The sequence below is a fragment of the Aulostomus chinensis genome, chromosome 14, assembly GCF_037954235.1.
Source record: "Aulostomus chinensis isolate RoL2024-O1b breed Wild chromosome 14, RoL_Achi_v1.0, whole genome shotgun sequence".
Taxonomy (NCBI): Eukaryota; Metazoa; Chordata; class Actinopteri; order Syngnathiformes; family Aulostomidae; genus Aulostomus; species Aulostomus chinensis.
In genome coordinates this window covers 2,028,735-2,047,989 of record NC_141333.1, presented here as the reverse complement: position 1 = coordinate 2,047,989, position 19,255 = coordinate 2,028,735, and the positions used below count along the sequence as shown (strand labels likewise).

Sequence of the window (19,255 nt, the reverse complement as noted above, 5' to 3'; positions counted from 1 at the left end):
GTGACGGTTGACGCCATAGCAACAACACTGCCGAGCAGCGATGGTTCGGGTTGCTTACAGTCAGAGCAAGGACGTTTAGTTATGGAGCACCGCCCCACACAGAGCAGTTCAAAGTGCTTCAGAGAGTTAAAAGGGAGGAAAAATGACTGCACAAAGACATAATTAAATATAATGATTAGAAAACTAGCCCTAAAAAAATGCTTTTTTGTACATCATAACCAATAGTCAAAGAAGTTAGGCAAAGACAAAGACATGTAATTACATTTTCACGACATTCGTCATTTTAATTTCATAACTTTAGTGTGTTTTGCAATCACAGCCTGTCACACACAACTGAGGGCAAAGTCGTATTGGGTCATGTTAAGCGCCTCCTGCGATTGGTCAGCACAAAGAACCATATGCAAAGAACTACCGTCGTCTTCCTTGGGCGCGCATGAATGACGTCAGAGTTATGTTGTAAACATGGAGGAGAGAGAAGCGCTCAAGAGGCAGATTGATCTTCTTCAGGGTAAGCGTCCTTGAGGAAATGTGGACGGTTTTATTCGTGCCAGGCGAGTTGGCGAATGTCCCCGACTTGTTGCGCACTTAAATTTCCGAGCAGTCGCAAGGATTTGGCCTCGCGCTCGTCCAAGTCTTGGGGACGCTAGCTTCCAGCTCGAGCGGCTCTCGTGACTACGAGGCACGTTGGAGGTTTTAACTGACATGAACTGCATGGACATGAACTGCAATAGACCCAAATATTCATTCGGAGTTCCGGACTCGTGGTTCAAGTTGGCTAAGCCCTGTTTAACTCTCTCTCTTTCGGTGTCTCAGTAGCTAGGCTAACTTCTACAGTTGTGATGGTCCAGGCGTTAATACGACATGGGTGGTCGGGTCGTTTTTTACATTTCTATTCTCTGTAGTCATGATTTGGACGCAGTCGTTGAGGAATATTGATTTCCTAAATAGAGAGTTCCGATAGGTGAAGACAGGGGAGTTTGTTGAGGAACTGTACAGCTTTTTGACCGTCGCCCGAATGTTCTACTGCTTCATGAAAAAAAAGGAAAAAACAAACAAACAAAACGAAAGATTGATGTGTCATACTTGGATGAAATGACAAAAAAAACAACATCTTCCCTGGAGTGGAGTGCAAAACCTCACTGAGTGGATAAGTTGAAGATGTTGGATACAAGTGGAGGCTCATTTTCTACTGTCCACGTCGAAAGAAGCAGCAGAACTACAAACGAACATTTCAACGGGAATTTGGCCTGTGGGTCTGGACAGAGAGTGGGACAGACGGAGCTAAACGGAGGATAAATGGTCCAGTGATAGAAGATTTATCACATGCACGTTGATATTTCCAGCAAAAGGGGCGCTCAGATGATCAGCTGCAGGATTTTGTCCAATTCTTTGGTTGCCTCTGTGGCTCAACGCTAATAGCCACAGTTGCGAGCAAAACAGACGGACAGCTGTCAGCGGTTGAATACATGATGTCATGCCATAAGTCTTTCTTTTTATATAATTATCATCTTTTGAATGATCTCAGCTTCACAATGACACAGATACTTTTACATGCTTTCATAGTGTTTTTTGGTTGTTGTCTCCATGTGTTTGTAAAACTGATTCCTTCCCTTTTGTTCATTTTTAGATCTCATCAACAAGCATAAGAGTGTCCATGGCGATGCTCCGAATCCGAGCGTTGGGCAAAGGCACCCCGAGGCCTCTACATCTGCTACAGGCAGCGGGGGTCGCAGAGTGCATCCTCACAGTTTCAGGGGGGGGCTCTATGCTCCTCACAGCCGGGGTACGTGGCGGAAGACATATTCCCTGAGCAACAAGAACCCGCAGTCCTCTGGTTCACTCCCATTAATGTCAACTTCATCTTCGGTGCATCAGACCAGTTCTCAAGGTTCATCTGACAACACAGCACTTGCCAGCCACCTCGCCGCAGAGGAGGGCGGTGCACCCAGAACCTCTGCCTTATCATCAGGGATTGCTCAAGAGAAGACAGGACATATTAGCAGCGTCTCAGGGATTAGGAGTGTTGCATCAGAGACAACTGCCATACACACTAGAGAAATGGAGATGGCAGTTTCCTGGCATGAAAATGATCCACAAACATCGAGCTCTACAGGTATTCAGCATGAAAGGCGGCGGCAGCAGTGGGCTGAAGGTCAGCAAGGAGCCCCGTCAGGAAAGAAAGTTAGTTCTGAGGGGGTGTCTACAATCAGGGCAAACATCTTGACCATGGCGCCACCCATCTCCCAGTTACAGATCAAACCTTTCCTCACTAGCAAAACCAGCACTGAGGCCAAACAGACCATTCCACGAACCAGCTCAGCCAATACTGCTGCCTTTACCGCATCATCTCACCCTACTCCATCTGAAGAGTCTCAGCAACCTTCAGTTAATCCTGCCACATCTCACACCAGCCACACCCGAGATCGGGCTCCTTTCATGAAAAAATCCAAGTTCACCTGGGTAAAGAGTCAGAGTATAGGGGGGGTGGAGCCCAGACAGAGAAGCGCAATGTCCTCACCCTTGGGCAAAGTTACGACTGTTTGCCCAACATCAGGCCCCAAAGGTGATCCTTTAAGTCGAAGCTCCCCCTCACTTGCTGGCAGTAAGAGATCCCCTGCTAAAAAGGTGCCTCGAAAGCTAAGTCCAGTCATTGCAGCCCCCAAGACCTCCAAGTACAGATGGGTTTCCTCCTCTGCTGGAGCCCAAGCTAAGACATCCAGAAAACCATCATCGCCTAAAGCCTTGATTCTAGCTCAGAAATCTCTGGAGAAGGCAGAGGTGACGAAGAGGCTGAAACCAGGCTTCACTCCCTCTGGAAAATTTAAAAAGGGAATAGCGGGTTCCTCTACCAGTTCCTCCCCAGGTAGCCGTTACAGCTGGAAGGCTGGTGGTCAGAGGACCTCAGCAGCAGTGGCAGGAGGTGCAGCTGCAGTCCGTCGTCGATCCGCCTTCCACTGGACTTCAGACAAAAGCAACAAAGGACTGAAAGCAGGACCAGGAGTCTCCCCTACCTCTCCTACCGTGCTGCAGCGTGCCTCCTTCCCGTCCTCCTCTCCTGGGGGATTCAAGTTGCGCAGCAGGATGAAAATCATCAGGAAGTCAGCTGGAAGGTAAATGGTGGGAAGTAAAGATGCACTGATCCATATTTGTCAGATCTGATTCCAATACACATCTTTCACGGCTGATACCAGAGGGGATTTTTGTGAATGTTCTTGTTGTTGTTTTGACATTATGGTTTTAGTTACATCTATCATAACCTAATTATTTAAATGTGTTTCAAAGTTATTCATTTGAACTGTGTGGATCGATACTGTTGGTTCTTGGTCGGGTGTGAGCTGTGGAAGGGAATCTGGACTGGAAGGTGGATCACTACTATAAACTATATTGTGAATATAATGAATATTCAATTTGCTTTAATGTGCAAATAGGTTTTTTTTAATATCAGCAATAGAACTCAAAGGATTATGATCAATATGACAACACACCTCAGGCCTAATTAAGCCATAAACAAAGGCTTTACACGTTGATGAGTGATAATGATCACTATTATTTATTTATTGGCGTCTCAGCACAAGACACCTAACAATATGTCATGAAAGCCCCAAAGTCTCCCAGTCATCAGAGGTGTCATGGTAACAGCTTGGGGGGGAGGGGCGGGTGCGTCAGTGCCGAGATGGTCCATCCTGCTCAAGCATCACTGCGGTCTTTGCGTCGCCATGTTTGCAGCCATCAGACCAACAGCTTGTAGAGAGGGTTGCATCAGTCGGTAGCACTGTCATATCTGAAAGGTAGCTGGTGAAACACGGTGTATTTATTGAATTCATCCCAGCATCATTAGGACTGATAGTGAGCGTATGAGCGCTGTCACTGGCTGATGTCAGGAGGGAGTGTTGGACAAGAGAGCCTCCTACCTCATGAGCTGGGTGTAGCTTGCTGGCCAATCTTTTAACTATGGTCATGTTTTATTGAACTGATATTTCTCTTTCTTTCCTCTCCGGTCCTCTGTCTCGTGGTCTCAGTGGATGTGGGTCGGAGAAGTGGAGCAGCCCCTCAGCCTCGAGGCACTCCCCCAGGGGCTGGACCCCCACTAGGACTCCCGCAGGAGTTAGGAGGACTCCCTCCAGGGAGCTCGTGTCTTTCGGAAGACACAAGTTGAGGCGGCTCTCACCCACCTTATCAAGGACAAGTAAGCACAAGCACACGACAACATTTATTTTGGTGTTTTCAAATGCCAAGGAGTTACTACAAATCTTTTAAAGTTTAAAAACGACTTTAATTGAAATTATTTTATTTTTCAAGTTGGGAATAGGCTTCAGTTCAGATGTACTCTGAGAAATGCTTGCTGTTCAACACAATCTCATGTTTCCTCCTCACAATCACTCATGTAAGCTAAAAATCTTTTTAGTATTTGAAATTGAACAAATTGATAAGATTTGTTTGTTCTTCCCCGGCGACATGAGGGAGCATCATGTAATCATGCTGGATGGAGAGCTCGAAATGTTCAGTTCAGTTGAAGTGAAAATGCTTGAATTTTACTCTCAAACGCAGAGACAGGCATGAATATCTGACTGGGTCTTTTTTTCATGTGTTTCAGCAATAAATAATGTCACAAATACGTCATACATGTGCAGGGACATGGCTTGCTAGACTTGTGTTACCTTTTATTTCTTGTCATGACTCTTAAGCACTGGTATCAGTTGTGGAACTACGGCTCTACGTAATTCTTGCTGTTTGTACTGGACATGAGTGTTTTACCACTATCACTGTCACTTGCAATTTATAATGAAAGTGAACAGTGTTCCTACTTGTACATGGAACCCTGCCTTCACCTCGGACATCAACTATTCCCTTCATCTCCAGTAGAGGGCAGCAGCTCCCATTCCTGCCTTCCCTGTCTTGGCTTTGTGCTGCTGGCTCTCACAGTAGAGGCTTACAGGCGGACCATAACAGGAGGAGGGGGGAGGTTAATTGATTGCCCAATTCAGCCGTGATGGCGAACAAGTGCAGATAGCGGGTAATTTGCAGAGGTGGAAGCAGGCAGCGCCACTGCTATCAAGCCCGGGCACTGCTCTCCCTCCAGTAGATAAAAAGGAGCTAATGCATAATTATCCTTTTGCAAATTGGATTGTTTTAACGAACTGTAGAATATAGGCCTAACCTGATGGAAAGCAATCATTGTTTTTACAGCCCCCTCCTCTCCCTCCCCCCTTCTCTTGCCCCTCCAACCCTCCGGTCATTCCGCCTGTACCCTACACGCCTCATGCCCATCTTGGTGTAATCTTCCACAGTCAATGGAGTCGGAAGACATTAGAAAAGCCATCACTATTAACATTAGGCTTTATTTGTCCCCATGGCTTTGTTGTCTTATCTGTCTGCCTCTCTTTTTCCAATTCTTCAATCCAACTTTATTTGTCCTGCCACTCCATCCCTCTCCCTCAGTCTTCCTCTCCATCATGTCTCCCCGCCTTTCCTGTCATGTGTGGAACCTAAATGGCCCACAGTGGGAACACATGCATCTCTAATTAAAGATGGGGATTCAGACCTGGAGCCACAGGAGAGGTGGAGCTGAGGTGACTGTAGAGAAAGATGGAGTGAGGAGGGCTACTCAGAGCCGTCTGTGCCTCCGATAAGAGCTGCTAATAAAGAGCAAATTGAATTACTAATGATGGGAAGCAGAGTCCCTGTAGATGAGCCCGTTAAAACCAACCTTATGACCACTCACACATGCGTGATAATACACTCACAAACAATGTTTCTTAATTTCCTCCACGATGGCGAGCTTAAGCTTTCTCCCGCCATGTTAGCGGATGGTTGTTTTTCTTGCTGCTCGCTTATCTGGGGTTTAATTTAAGGTGGGCATAAACCTAAGTAAGCAGTTAAGGCTGAAATGAATCGAGAGGTGTGCGAAGGTATATATCTATATGTGCATGCGCCCAGGACAGCCACGTATCCCAGATAATCTAATAAAGCAGATAAATGTCAGGAACAGACAGAACACAGAGAGGAAGAGTGCTGAGCTGAGCGGCTTGGGGCCCCATGTGACTGGCTTCTGGAGCCTTTTAGGTCTCTATCTCATTCCAGGGTCCTTCTTCCTTTGGAATCTCTGGAGTCTTTATCCTTTCCCTCACTGTCTGCACTCTTCTGCTAATATTCACAGTGACTTTTCTCTAATCCCACTTTATTGAAGGCCACTATTCCACTTGGATGACTGCAGACAATTTATTGTTCTATTTTTGTCTGAATGGTACAATAAACTCCATAGTAAGTTGAAATGCTAATGTAATAGGACAAGCTAAGAAATGCATGTTACTTTTTTCATAACAATATACTGATAACGTCACTGTTCAAGTAGTATGCCATTAATTATGTTATGATTGTTTTTACATTCATTGTGAGACGCTGAGGGTAAAACTGCTCTGTTAAGATCCCAGTTGAACCAAAGACTCGTGAGTGCTGCAGGGCTGCAGTCTCCCAGCTGCGTGTGCTGAGCAGTTTTCTGAGGAGATTTAACACGTGTGCTCTTGCTGTTTACATCGCTTATCTTTGCTCACATAGGATCAGCTGCTCTGAATGGTCTGCATGGATACAGGATCATATAGAGATCAATTTGATGGATCTGTTTTATCCATCTGTTCATTGTCTATACTGCTCCTCCTCCACAGGATGCAAGCCCATTCAATGTGTGAAGAAATCCCAACATCTCAGCTGTCTCATGTTGCCTCTGACGGCATGAAATGTCCGTTTGAATCGTTTTCAGACACTGCTCGTTCAGCTCGTCTGGTTTGACATAACTGTGACATTCTTCTTTGTTTTCACATAAGTAGCTAACACGAATGATTATGGTGTGACTGATGCCACACGAATCTATGAGACATCTGCACACAGACATTCATCTGGAAATCAACAACATTATTCTGTCTCAGTGAAATAATGATTGTTTGGGTGATAGTTGAGTTAAAATAACATCCAGTCTCTGACTTGTTAGTGTCATGTATCTTCAAACATGTGGATGTACTCGATCGTGTCCTCTTCCGTCCACCTGCCGGTTGCTGTAGCAACACACCAACATCACTGCATACCACTGCATTTTTTAATGCAGTCCGATTGCAGTCTAAGTCTCTTTTATCACTCTGAGGCAGTATTTAGAAGTTGAGGGATCTGCCGCCTACTCTAGTTTCACTTCTGACATATTTATGTAAATCATAAAATCACACACACACACACACACACACCAGGGTTTCGATGGTTGACCTGTTGGTGTGTTACTGTAGGAGCGGTTCTCCTACAGTTGCAGTGTTGCGATCTTTCCTTTCCCAGCATCAGTTTACCAACATGCTGTCCCCACACCCCCCTGACACCATGGAGCCATTACCACCTTGATCCCATTTATTTCAGCCATAAATCACAGGAGCTGTTCTGCATTGAGGCTGTGCTCCCCCTGACATTTCCCACCTCCTCCATTGAGACTGTATGTACATGCTACTGTGCGCCCTGGGTAAAACCGTATACATCATGATTGACATTTCATCGATAGCAGTTTTTCAAAGAGTGAATTGAAAACACATTTGTTACATTTTAAAGGATTTGAATGAAATCATCATGAAAGCAAATTACCAAGACGCTGAGTTTGTCTGCTTGAGAGCGAGCGTGCTCCCTAAACAGCCAGTCACATCCTTCGTTGGTGGAGGTCCTGCTTTATTCAAGGGACCAATATGGCAACATTTGCCTGTGTTGTACGTCGCTTTGGACAAAAGCATCTGCTAAATGAAATTGTGGAATTGTAGAACATTTGGTTTTGCCTGTAAATATGACGACTATAAAGGGAGCAGGGAGGTCTGTGCTTGAGTCAGTTGAACTGAACCGTGGTCCGGTCCGTCTCCTGGCCTATGCTCGTATTTGGTGAAACTCAAAGGTTTCCTTTGGAGAGAAGTTGATTTTTGTGTTTTTTATATTCTGTCAAGTATAGTTCTTAGACAGAAAATATGAATCTGCAAAAACAAAAAGTCCCTTGCACACTTGCCTGGCCCCAGACATGTCTGACCAGCCCACAGCTGCAGCACTGCCACCTAGTGTGGTTCATAGTTCCCACTTTGCTAACGAGGAAGAGCTCGATTGATTAACGCAGACCAGAACGTACCAACGAGAGGTGTGAACATACTCACAAAAACAGGTTGCAGGTCTTCAGTGTTGTTACTTTTGAAATAATATAATTTTGATAATATGAGCTTATTGTGGCATTTTTGCCTCTAAATACAACAAGACTGTCACGCTCAGTACCCTTCAGCTGTCATATATGGATGAGGATTTGGTAGTGTCAGAACCAAAACCACATCATGACCTTTATAATCGAAAGTCAATCTTAATAGAATATTCAGAGAATCACGATGGGCTTGTTATTAATAGTCTAATTTTAATGTTTTATTTATATATGACAGGTTCCCAGTCAGCTCTAATTCATAACAACTGCTCCTCAGCCTAGCGTGGCCTTTTTTGACTGCAGCTTGGCTCAAGGCACCTTTGTGTATTTTTGTTTGTTTATTTGCATCACTCTCTGGTTCACACTTCCTCCAGTTTCTCCCACTTTTCCTTCACGCCGCAACCACTTGTCGTGAGCTCTCCTCTCATTGACTCGGTCCAACATTTTCACACACGCAGCACAGACACACAGGCGGCTTGTAGAGGACATGAACTCACGGATTGTTTGTTTGTTTGTTTGGACCTCCGAGCACACAGTTGGTGTTTTCACTGGAAGAGATGTGTAGTGGAAGTGTCACTCTATATCTTGTGTGTGTGTGTGTGTGTGTGTGTGGTGAATTTTACCCAACTTTTTATAGGTCAAATGATTTTAATACTTTGTGTGTGTCGTGTGTGATTCTCCCATCAGCTGCTTTTCTGCATGCCACACTCTAAATGCCATTCCCCAGTACTACCACAGTATTATCAGCTGGACACACACACACACACACACACACACACTCTCTCCCTCTCTCTCTCTCTCTCTCTCTCCCCCTCTCTCTCCCTCTCTCTCTCTCTCTCTCTCTCTCACTAACATATAGGCATTCTGCTCATTCCTTTGCACTTTCTCAGGCTCTCTGTGTCGAACAGGTGGATCTCTGTCTTCTCTTCTGTCTGTCTCTGTCTGTGGCTTTATGTTTCCTCCTTTATCGTTCTATCCGTCCCCATTTGTCTCTGTTAAGCTGCTCGTTCCACTGGACACTGAGACGGAGATTGAAGAAGTAGATTTAATAATTGTGTTTATATTTAGAGTCTTTTATACTACAGGAATGATTCTGTTCCCAGTCTCTGTGTTGCTCTCTATCTATCTATACCTTTGATTAATATCTTTACCCAGAATGTTGTTCATGCCAGTGATCAGACCACCTGTACACACTGTGTTTCCACATTAACTCCTCATCTGGGTTTAAGTCAACCACCCCCACCCCTCCCCCTCCTCCTTCTGACTCTCATCAAACTGTCAACTGGCCATAATTAAACTTCAGACACATGTGAGTGTAGCAGGACCCTGCTTAACCTTTGACATTCATAGAATAGTTGGTATTTCTAATGCTTCGCTGAACTTCATCTTAATTCATAAACTTCAGTTGTATTTCCTGTAATTAAAAAAAAAAAAAAAAAGGATAATCCACAACACGGGCTTCCAAACATTTTTATCTGGACCCCCAAATTGACTTGGCGTGCTGCGGACCCCCGTTTGAAGAGTTGTTGTTTTAGTTAAACCTTGTCAAGCACAAGAAATCAGATCCTGCATCCCTATCAATTAATAGAAAATTATGTATATACACTTTAAAATTTTATGAAGTTTGATCAATGCAAAGTCACATTTTTGCTAATTGTCTGGTCGCATTTGTGTCAATTCTTCAGGAATATTATCATTTTAACTGCAAATATACTTGCTCTATTCAAAGACCATGGACCACAAATAAATTAGAACATTTTTGGTTATTATTTAAACTATAGCTCAAATTTCCGAATTTTTATCTTGGAGGTCGGATCAGTGATGCCAGGTCAGGTTTCTGGAAGGTGTTTCCAAGCGTTAAACACTGCACTATGGACTGATACCAGGCAGGAGCAGCAGCCACTCCTGATGTAAGCAGTGAAATACAGGATGGTGGTTCTGAGAGACATTTAGCAGAGTGCTGCACTATGTGACATGATTTGAGTGGAAACAGCTGATCTGGACAACAAGTTTGGGACACAGAGGAACGGAGGCATGTGTTAACATGAAGGAAAAATGTTCGACTGTGACATGCTTTATGATTCTGGTCAATCTCAGTACCGTGACAGTTGATCTGGACCCACAGCAGTTGTGATGTGTTAAAATGCAGTTGCTAACAGCTAGCATTACACTGGGTGAGGGACATGTCTCATTTTTCTCTTCTTTTCTTCTTAGCTTCCTCCATGAATGTCCTTTACTTTCTTGTAGAGGAGTTCTGAGCAATGTTCCAGTACCTGAAAACGCTACAAGCTGGTGGGGGTATTGAGTCCTTAGGAATGAAAAGAACATCATTCTTTATTCAGTGTACCATCATAATGATGTTGAAGTCGTTAGTTTAAACTAAACATGTATTGCTTTAAATGAAATTCTTCTTAGTTTTGCTGAGGACCACCTGGAAGTGGTCCATACACCCCACTCGAGAACGACTGATCTTTAAAATTCTACACGTCCGTTTATCCATGAGTGGATGAAAGCTGTGTGCTGTCACGTGGGCTGTTTTCATTCGTGGATCTGCTTGCGTGGTTCAGTGCATGTGTTGAAATGTGTAATCAATACTATTGAGTCCACCAAGAACTTAAACCTGAGATTACTCTGACTTCTTCCCAGTTAAGGAGGGAAATGTCTTCTTGGTATCCAGAGGAGTGGCACATGTGCAAGGCTCTCTGAATAAATCAGAAACCCAACAGGCCGCTGGCAGGACCCTACTAATTATTTGAGGATGCATAGCTGCCAGAGCTGGTGTCATGTTTATGTAAATGGCTTTGCTGGGAAAGGGTTGTTGCCATCTTTAGCTGGAGGAGGTTAATTCTGACGTCACATGGGCTCTAACTTTCCAGTCTCTAGTTCTTGTTGCCGTCTTGAGTCTACATGTTTTGTTGAATATATTTAATTCATTGTACCTGATAGTTCCTTTTAGTTCAGTGAAATATTGGTAATTTTATGTAAAAATAATTACAGTATTTTTGCGTTTGTAAGATATTTCTGCCCGACTGTGTGCTTTGGAATTTGAGGCTTGGTGGTGTATTTTCCCTTTTTTTCAGGCAGAACTGGCATTTGTTTGGAAATTGAAAATGGTGTTTGACAAGAGCTTTGAACTGTACCAGCTGCACATGTGGATTATGTTTGTATGCCTGCTTTATTACATCCTGTAGATCTGAACTTACTTTTTAAAATAAGGACTTTTTGGTAGCTAACAGAAATTGGTACATCGTTTTAAATTGATTTATACCTACAGGTTCTCCCTGCTGACATGAATTTGTCCCTTAATTGCAGGAAAATATATTTGAAACTCATGACGAGGTTTGTGGAATAGTGAGTTTGTCGTTTTTTTTATGATGTGTTAAATTGTGTAAAACCTGCAGTCAGTATGACCTTTTCTGAGGCGTTACCCTGATAAAATGTTCCTAAATTATTAAATCAAAAATGAGATAAAGTCTCTAACCTCATTTCAGTGTTTAGTGTTTTTTTCTAGTCTTGGATTTGATTAATTATTATACTGTTAATCGGTGTGTTTCAGTGTGTCTGGTGGTGTTTGGTTGTTGTGTTGCGTAAGGCACTTCTGTTTTGGTGAAAGGGTTGGGAAAGTCAGGAGCCATTATGAGCTGTTCAATAAATCTTCATCTTGTGTCAGTTGTAGAGCGTGCCGGTATGGCTGCCCAGCCCCTCACCCTGCTGTACCCCCGCCCTATGACTGTAACCCTATCCTCCGAAGCTCTCCTCCATATGTCTGCACACACTGCCGTGTTACCATAATAATCATTGGGGGTGGGGGTGGGGGTGGGGGTTGCCGTTTATGTGGGAAGATGAGCAGAGGGCTTGAGGAGTGCCTGGCATGTTAATTATGTCCCCCACACACGGGTCTGGACACATGGTGGAGCAGAGATTGTGTGATCCGATACGGGGGTGGTCACTGGTTGGTCATTAGGGCTGGGGCAGGGTTATGTGGGCACTGGGCATGGCTGTTGACATGTGGGGATGGTTTATGACTTCAGGGCTTGTTGGAGATTTCTAGAGGGATTAAATATACTGTACTGTGTATATACTGTACAATTTAATTCTGCCATACAGCTGTTAGGGGTTGACATAAGGATCTCCATAGCTGTGCAGAGCCAAAATTCATGATTCATGTTAGATTCTAGTTAATTATGATGACTAGGATCAGGATCTTTAAGTAGAGCCTTTGACAGGGGTTTCATTCTCGCTCTGGAATCAGGACACACATGACTGTAACATGTTCAATGGTTTCAACAACAGCTCCTTTTTCCTCTAATTGGACAACAAAGTATTCTGTGGTTGATGAGTTGATATTTTTGGCTCCCCAAATAGACAAGGTGACAGCGTCATTCAGAATTTGGCTGTATTATAATTTGAGTTCATCGTATGTTCATAACGAAGTGTCACTTGCATTCAAGCCCTCACCAAACTCGTTCTCACAATCTTCATCATAAAAATTGCAGGCAGATTTGTGATAGTTCTGTAGATGTTGCCAGGCATATCTGATGTTCTTAAATCACTGCTTCTTCATGTATCATAGTTGGGTGGCTGGTGGAGGTTTGCACTCTCCTGATGCTTTTCAAATGCTTAGTTTATTTGGTTTTACTCAGTTCTTCATAGTGACATTTGGGGTCTGGTTCCTTGGCAGACACCCTGACCGGGATCACACTGACCAGACATGTAAACAGTACACCGTATGTTCCTTCCTCTGACTCGACTTCATTCCTCTTTTCGGCCTTCTATCTGCAGTCATTCTGTAATTGCTCATTCATACCCTCACTCTAACTCTCTGCTTTCTCGCCATCCCTGGAGATTAAACTTATTCTCCTAATTGATGGCTTGGCTGCAGGTCTCGGTAGCCTGGTGGAGCCAACGAGAGGCCGAGACCCATATTCATATAATGTTGTGAATTTTGTCTGGTCATGCGAACCGATCATCCCTTCTTGCTCAGTGCTGAGTATTTTTATGGCCATAAGCTCTTATCATTTTTATATCCATCTCTCAGTCTGTCTTGTACACTCGGCTGTGTCTGTGCCCCCCCACCCGCCATCCCGCCTGCTCCACTTGGCAATCCATTCAATCCGTAGAGCAAAGCTTCAGGTCGAGGCTGGGAAACCTGACCCTTTATCTCCTTGACATATTTTTTTTCAGCCTTTCCAACTTTCCATGTTAGTCATACAGGCCTGGACACTCGAACCCTTCAGGTCTATTCTGGTCTCGTAGAGTTATCCAGTGACCCCCAACAGTCCCCCCCAGTGGTCCCCACAACTCCTTTCCCACCCATCTGAGTGCTCTCTTTCCTCTCTTGGTCACCGCTCGTCTCTTTCTTCCCTTCCTTTTTTCCCACTTGCATCTTTGTCCCTCTCAGGGGAAACTTTAGTTGTGTTCGGTCTCTCAGGGTCTCCTGTGGGCCTCCAGCCATGTCTGGCATGCCAACCGCTGTGCTCGGTGCCGTGACTTTCTCTTATGTTTGTGACCTCTCCCCTGCTGGGGAAAAGACATCCCTAAACCCACTTTAACCTCCTTTCAGGTGTCCCCCAGAATTAACCCTCGGGAATTATTTTGTCAGTGTTGGGGACAAATGTGGAGCAGATGTAACAGAGTGATGGATTGGTGCTGTCAACTTTGTATCTTCAAAAGGCAACTACTCACTATACATGTTAATGACTGCAAAAGTAGCAATTTAATACGTTTATTTGTAAAGCCGCATTGTAAAACAAACGATTACAAGTGTAAGAGAAAACAAGAACAGCAAAAGTACAAGCACATAATTAAACGACTGTATGAGGAAAGTGCAGATCTATCATCCAACGTGAGGTAAGTGGAAAATATTAGAATTTGAAGTTAAGCAAAATGAACTTATGAGGACGGTAGAGTACAGATAGAGGTAATAACATTAACTCAGTTAACCAAAGCTGTCATGTGTAAAACTGATAAGGCAAGTCTTTTAAAATGTGCCTGAAGACAGAATTTGTAAGTAGAGACATTGACTTTGTTAATATGGAGAGTATAAGCTATTGATCATATTCTTAATAAGACAATACTTTGATTCCATTGGTTAACATGAGGTTCTTGTAGGATATTCCTTTTTTTTACATGCTAAAAAGTCTGACTAATGACTTAAGACACCCACACATGACATCATGAAGGATGAGTTTCCTTCTTGAATTTGACATGAAACCTCTCTGGAATATTTCACCTGGTATATTTTGAGTGATTTCTCATTATTAATACAGAAAACTGTCCTTGGTGCTGAGTGTTCATCCCCCAGTGAAAGCTGGACCATGCTTTGTAAAGCACTTGAAACAAGTGAATCACTGCGTTATTCACTTGTTTGAGTTTGCCAGAATGCTGTTTCCACGGCGGAGCGTTGTCTTAATCCTGTTACTGTTCATGTAAACGTTGCCAATGCCATCCGACTGAATTCTGACAGGAAGACTTTTTCTGGTTTGAAGGGCTAAACTTCGATGGCTCTTTAACCTCTAGGCCAGCAGGCAAATACTTTGGCTGAAGCCAGTTTGCTGTTGAGTTCTCCCACAATGTGCCGGAAAGAAGAGTTGTCGTAGCAGTGTAGAAGAAGCTAATCTGCAACGTTTTGAATCATCAGAATTCTCATTGAAGTTTTCTTTCTTTATCTTGTCCATTCATCATTCTCTCTCTGTCTCATTCAAGCTCTTACATCCTCACCTTCCTCCCATCACAATACCCTCAGTGGACTCAATTGTCCTTCCCCCTCCCCTCTGTGCTGTTTGGGTATTTAATAATGGATGAATGTTTGTGTTTGTCCGTCAGTTCCCTCTTGTTAAAGAGCTGAAAGATAACTGCTAATTCCTGAAGGCTGTATTGATTAGCTGCGGTGGGTAAGGATTGTTTTATAGCCCAAGAAAAACGTTGCATCCCCCTCCAGCACCCCCTTCCCATTCTCCTCCAGTACCTTCTCCCTCACTTTTTCCCTCGTCAAGGGTCTCTTTCCCTCTGTGGCTGAATAATTAATGTCTAACCTATTTAATTAGTATTTGCTCTGAACAGAAGCAGAGTAATTGAGTCCTCAGCTCTGTGTGGCTGAGGGATGTGTGTTTGTTTTGTGTGCATCTGTCATGAGTACCGTGACTCCTGAATTGAGTGGCTCACTTCCTCCTCATTTAAAATGGCTTGTATGATTCACAGTGCAGCAGCGGCTCCTCTGCTTGGCTGTCAGTGACTTGGTATTAGCAGCATTGGCATTTGTGGCAAGGGAGGTATAACCTCTTGGTTTGGCAACTCTGTAGTAGGACGAACTGGTCCCTTTCAGCAGCAGCCGTGCCAACATGTTAGCACAGAGGGAGGAACGGTGTTAGCAGTGGTAGGTGGGAGCTGCTGTCTCTTAGCTCTGGTTGTGTGTGTTGTTGTAAAAATGTGGTAGTAGCTAGTACTTAGTAATCAAGTAATCATAATTATTGCTACACTAATCAATTTTATGAAACATTTTAATGGCATCAAATGCCCTTGAAACTTTTGACTATTGTTTGACCTGGATGTGTGTGGTGGTGTTTTTTTTAACCTGTCTGAATATATTTGGTTTGTAACATGGCTCTTTCTTTTTATAGGGTATTCATGGCCTTATAACCACTGGTTCAATGACTGTTTAGTCTTCAAAAACCCTGTGAAAATTTCATGTAATAATCAATTTTCCCCAAATCCAAAATGATGCATCCAGATTCAGTTTGTTGTCAGTTATCCAGAAATGAATCCTATTCAATCAACAATGACTTCAAAACCCAAACACACAAAAATAACAAGCCCTCACTGTTGTGAGCCAGAGAGCATCCATCCATCCATCCATCCATCCATCCATTTTCTTCTGCTTACCCTGTTAAGGGTCGCGGGGGGCCTGGAGCCTAACCCAGCAGCTTTCGGGCGAGAGGCGGGGTTCACCCTGGACAGGTCGCCAGTGAGCCAGAGAGCAGTTTTCTGAATTTGGCTATTTTTTACTTGTAGTTTCAGATCTACAATCAATATATCATTTGTCATCCAGTAGATATTTTGATCCAGATCGATGTACCATTCTTGATCGACCTGGTGGCAAGACCCTCTGGCAACCCAGGAGGGATGCTGTTGGGAGTCATGTCAGGCTCCAGTGTTGTATTTTTCCGTTCTAAATGAGATAGATTGGATGTTAACAATGAAGAAATGTGGAAATGTTAGATAGGTACCTGGAGAGAACTGCTCTGAAAACGAGGTCAAAAAAACAAGCCATCTGGTGGAAATGGATCCTGAATGTAATCATGTGATATCCTGATAGTGATTAGTTGGTCTGTTCCTAAAATAAACCCTGGCCTGGTTGGTTATCTGCACTTGCCAGTGTCTTTTGCTGGTGTTAATAATATGATGGTGGTCCCACATTGACTGGCAGCAGACAACCCTATTGGGCCAAAGAAGACAGCTGCGCCATCCTCTTAGCCCAGCAGTGACTTGGCAGGAAAAGACAGAATTGAGGTCACTAATATTTATACCAGGGGCCCCATAGATTCCCACGGTTACACGTGGATACAAAATGTCTCCAAGTCATTTTTTTTTAATTATGGTGGGGCAGGTAGGTCTTGCATTTTTTAGGTGCCAGGCAATCAAGCGAGAAAGCTGGTGTTCATTTGGGTCAATGTCTAGTTTTACTGGCAAGGTCATACCGTAAGATCATCCCCATCAAACCATTCAGTGACCTGTCTGGGGCTATGAATGGGGGCTAGTGGCATCCTCCTCCTCCCCTCATTTATTCATTAATTTCCTCTCATTTGTCACTGGTCTGCTGCTGCATTCCTGCCTTTGAGCTACAGAGGGGGCTCAGCACATGTGCTCCGCGCCTCAACCTGATACTCCCACAACTCTGCTCTTGGATCGCCACATGAGACCATCAGCAGCAACCTTTTCAACAGAATACAATTTTTGGAAGATGATTGTCAAAGAACGCTGTGCCATGTTGGGACTTCTGTCAGCAGTTGAATGTGACTGCTCTCACAAAGTTCAGTTCTCGCAAGCAAATGAGATGGAACTCACCAGGGCTGATACTTTTCAAAAAGATGAGACAAGATCAGTTCACATTAATTCAAGCAACACATCGTTTGTTTGAATTCATGTTGTCATAGCACATGGTTAAGTATTTACATTCTCGTGGCAGGACTTGCCACATAGATCCTATGTACACAGGAATAAACAGAGGAACAAGACAGGAACAGTTCTGTAATTATAGTTACAGTTTTGATCATTGCTGCTTCATGTTACCTCAAAAGTACAATTGTCAAGATGTCAAAAGTAAACTTTTGACTAAAATAAAGGGTACAAATTGAGCCGACTGGAGCACATTTGACTTTTAAAAGGGTTCAGTCCCAGCGATAAACATTTGCACTCTTGGGTTTGATTCCTCTTGAACCAGTCTCTTTTGCCTGGGCTTGCTGTCATTGGGACCTCGGATGGACTCGAGTAATTGATTCCTCAATTGCTCATCATGAGGAGGAAGCCCAAGGAGTTCATGTCAAGTCTGACTGTGAAATAGAGATGCTTTACAGAATAAACATTAAAAAATTCACAACATTAGAGATCTGTGATGAAAAATGTTTATGCTTATTTTGAAATCAGTCTACTAGCAATGGACAACCTCCCCTCAGTTGGTTACATCACTGGAATAGATTTATAGACTCTACTATTGACTCGTTAAACGTGGATACGGTCGGTGATATCCAACCAGCAGAGGTCTGAGTGTGTTTTTCATGTCATACGGCCTCATCATGTGTCATGAGTTGGCAACAGGCCGTAGATGATGTAGCGCCACTCTATCGATGCCTCTTCTGCCTCACTTGGATGCCAAACCTAGCAGCTAGATGTTGATGGGCAGTTGGTTTTTACAAACTTGGCTGATTCATTCCCAACAAATTGTCCAGAACTCACTGCATCTTGTATGTATTTTCAGGCAGTCACAGGACCAGAAATTGATAGAAATCAGTATCACCTCTCACCCAGTCTCTGACCCATCAGCTGTGCCTGACAACTTAGCCTCGGGGAAAAGGGAAATAATTCAGGGTCTCCAGTATAGAAAGCAGTTATCTCAACCAAGACTACCAATTTCTGTCCGTTATTTATTGTTTATAGTCATTATACCAACTTGAGATGTTTGCATGGAGCTGAAGGACGACAAATACAAGCAGATTTTTCAAAATTAGTCAGTTTACCCTTCGTTAACAGTTTAAAACCACTTCAGTGGCTTTGTTAAATAGTGGTCAGACAACAGACCTTTTCTGCATTTTGACCATTGTGTTCCATCTCTTTTGCACTGCACCCTGACTGTTTACGTGGACGCAACGAAGGACCGGCTAAACGTGTTCAGTCAGAGCTGTAACGGACATCGAATCTTCCCTGTCCTGACATTTCTCCCTCAGCTACAGATTCTGCCTTTTTTATGTAGAATCTGTTTATAGAGATAACCGCTCGTCTATCTTATTTTCACTGGCACAAATAACCAAATGATACTTTGTCATCGGAAATTTGGGTCTTTATCAGTTTTGACAACTCACTTGAGGTATAAAATACTTCAATGCATGATCACCTTTCCCAATGGAAAGGTGATCATGCATTGTTTTCCTCAATTAACTATCACAAAAGTTCCTGTGCAAAAAGGAGTCATTCTCATTCCCTTTAGTGAAATCTTTTCTCTCATCCCACTTCGCTGCCTATCAGTGAGAGTACCGTATTGATCTGGGGCAGTTCATTTTCTGCTGTCCCCTTTGAGTTGTTCTGGGGGAAATAGCTAGTTTGTCTCCTGTCATTGTGGTTTCACAGTTAAAGAGGAGCACAAAAAAAAAAAAAGAGAGACAGAGCGAAGGAAACCACTTGTCTAACGGAGACAAGAGCATCAAAGAATTCCTCAGCCACTAAAGAGCTACAGGATCAAACTCCCTTTGTCTGTTGCTAAAATGTGTTGTTGCTCATGATTGATGTTCTGTCCCCAGGACACGTGTTTGTGTATGTGTGCTTGCACATGCTCTTGTGTTGTATGTA

The 19,255-nt window shown here is 43.5% G+C and overlaps 1 protein-coding gene across 5 annotated transcripts in view; it reads left to right on the top strand.

Annotated features, from left to right (window-relative positions):
* The first annotated feature begins 210 nt into the window (after positions 1-210).
* Positions 211-19,255, top strand: part of zc3h3 (zinc finger CCCH-type containing 3) — a 60,063-nt gene continuing 41,018 nt past the window's right edge. Inside the window, exons 1-4 of one of the 5 annotated variants that reach the window (XM_086225380.1) lie at positions 399-508; positions 1,628-1,783; positions 1,876-3,110; positions 4,020-4,186. In XM_086225380.1, coding sequence (XP_086081506.1) covers positions 1,655-1,783; positions 1,876-3,110; positions 4,020-4,186 — 1,531 coding nt within the window. In that variant the 5' untranslated portion in view covers positions 399-508; positions 1,628-1,654. Of the gene's footprint in view, positions 509-557; positions 771-796; positions 1,300-1,627; positions 3,111-4,019; positions 4,187-19,255 lie in introns of those variants that run through there. The other 4 variants (XM_086225381.1, XM_086225379.1, XR_015119372.1 and 1 more) reach the window with 4 other exon arrangements.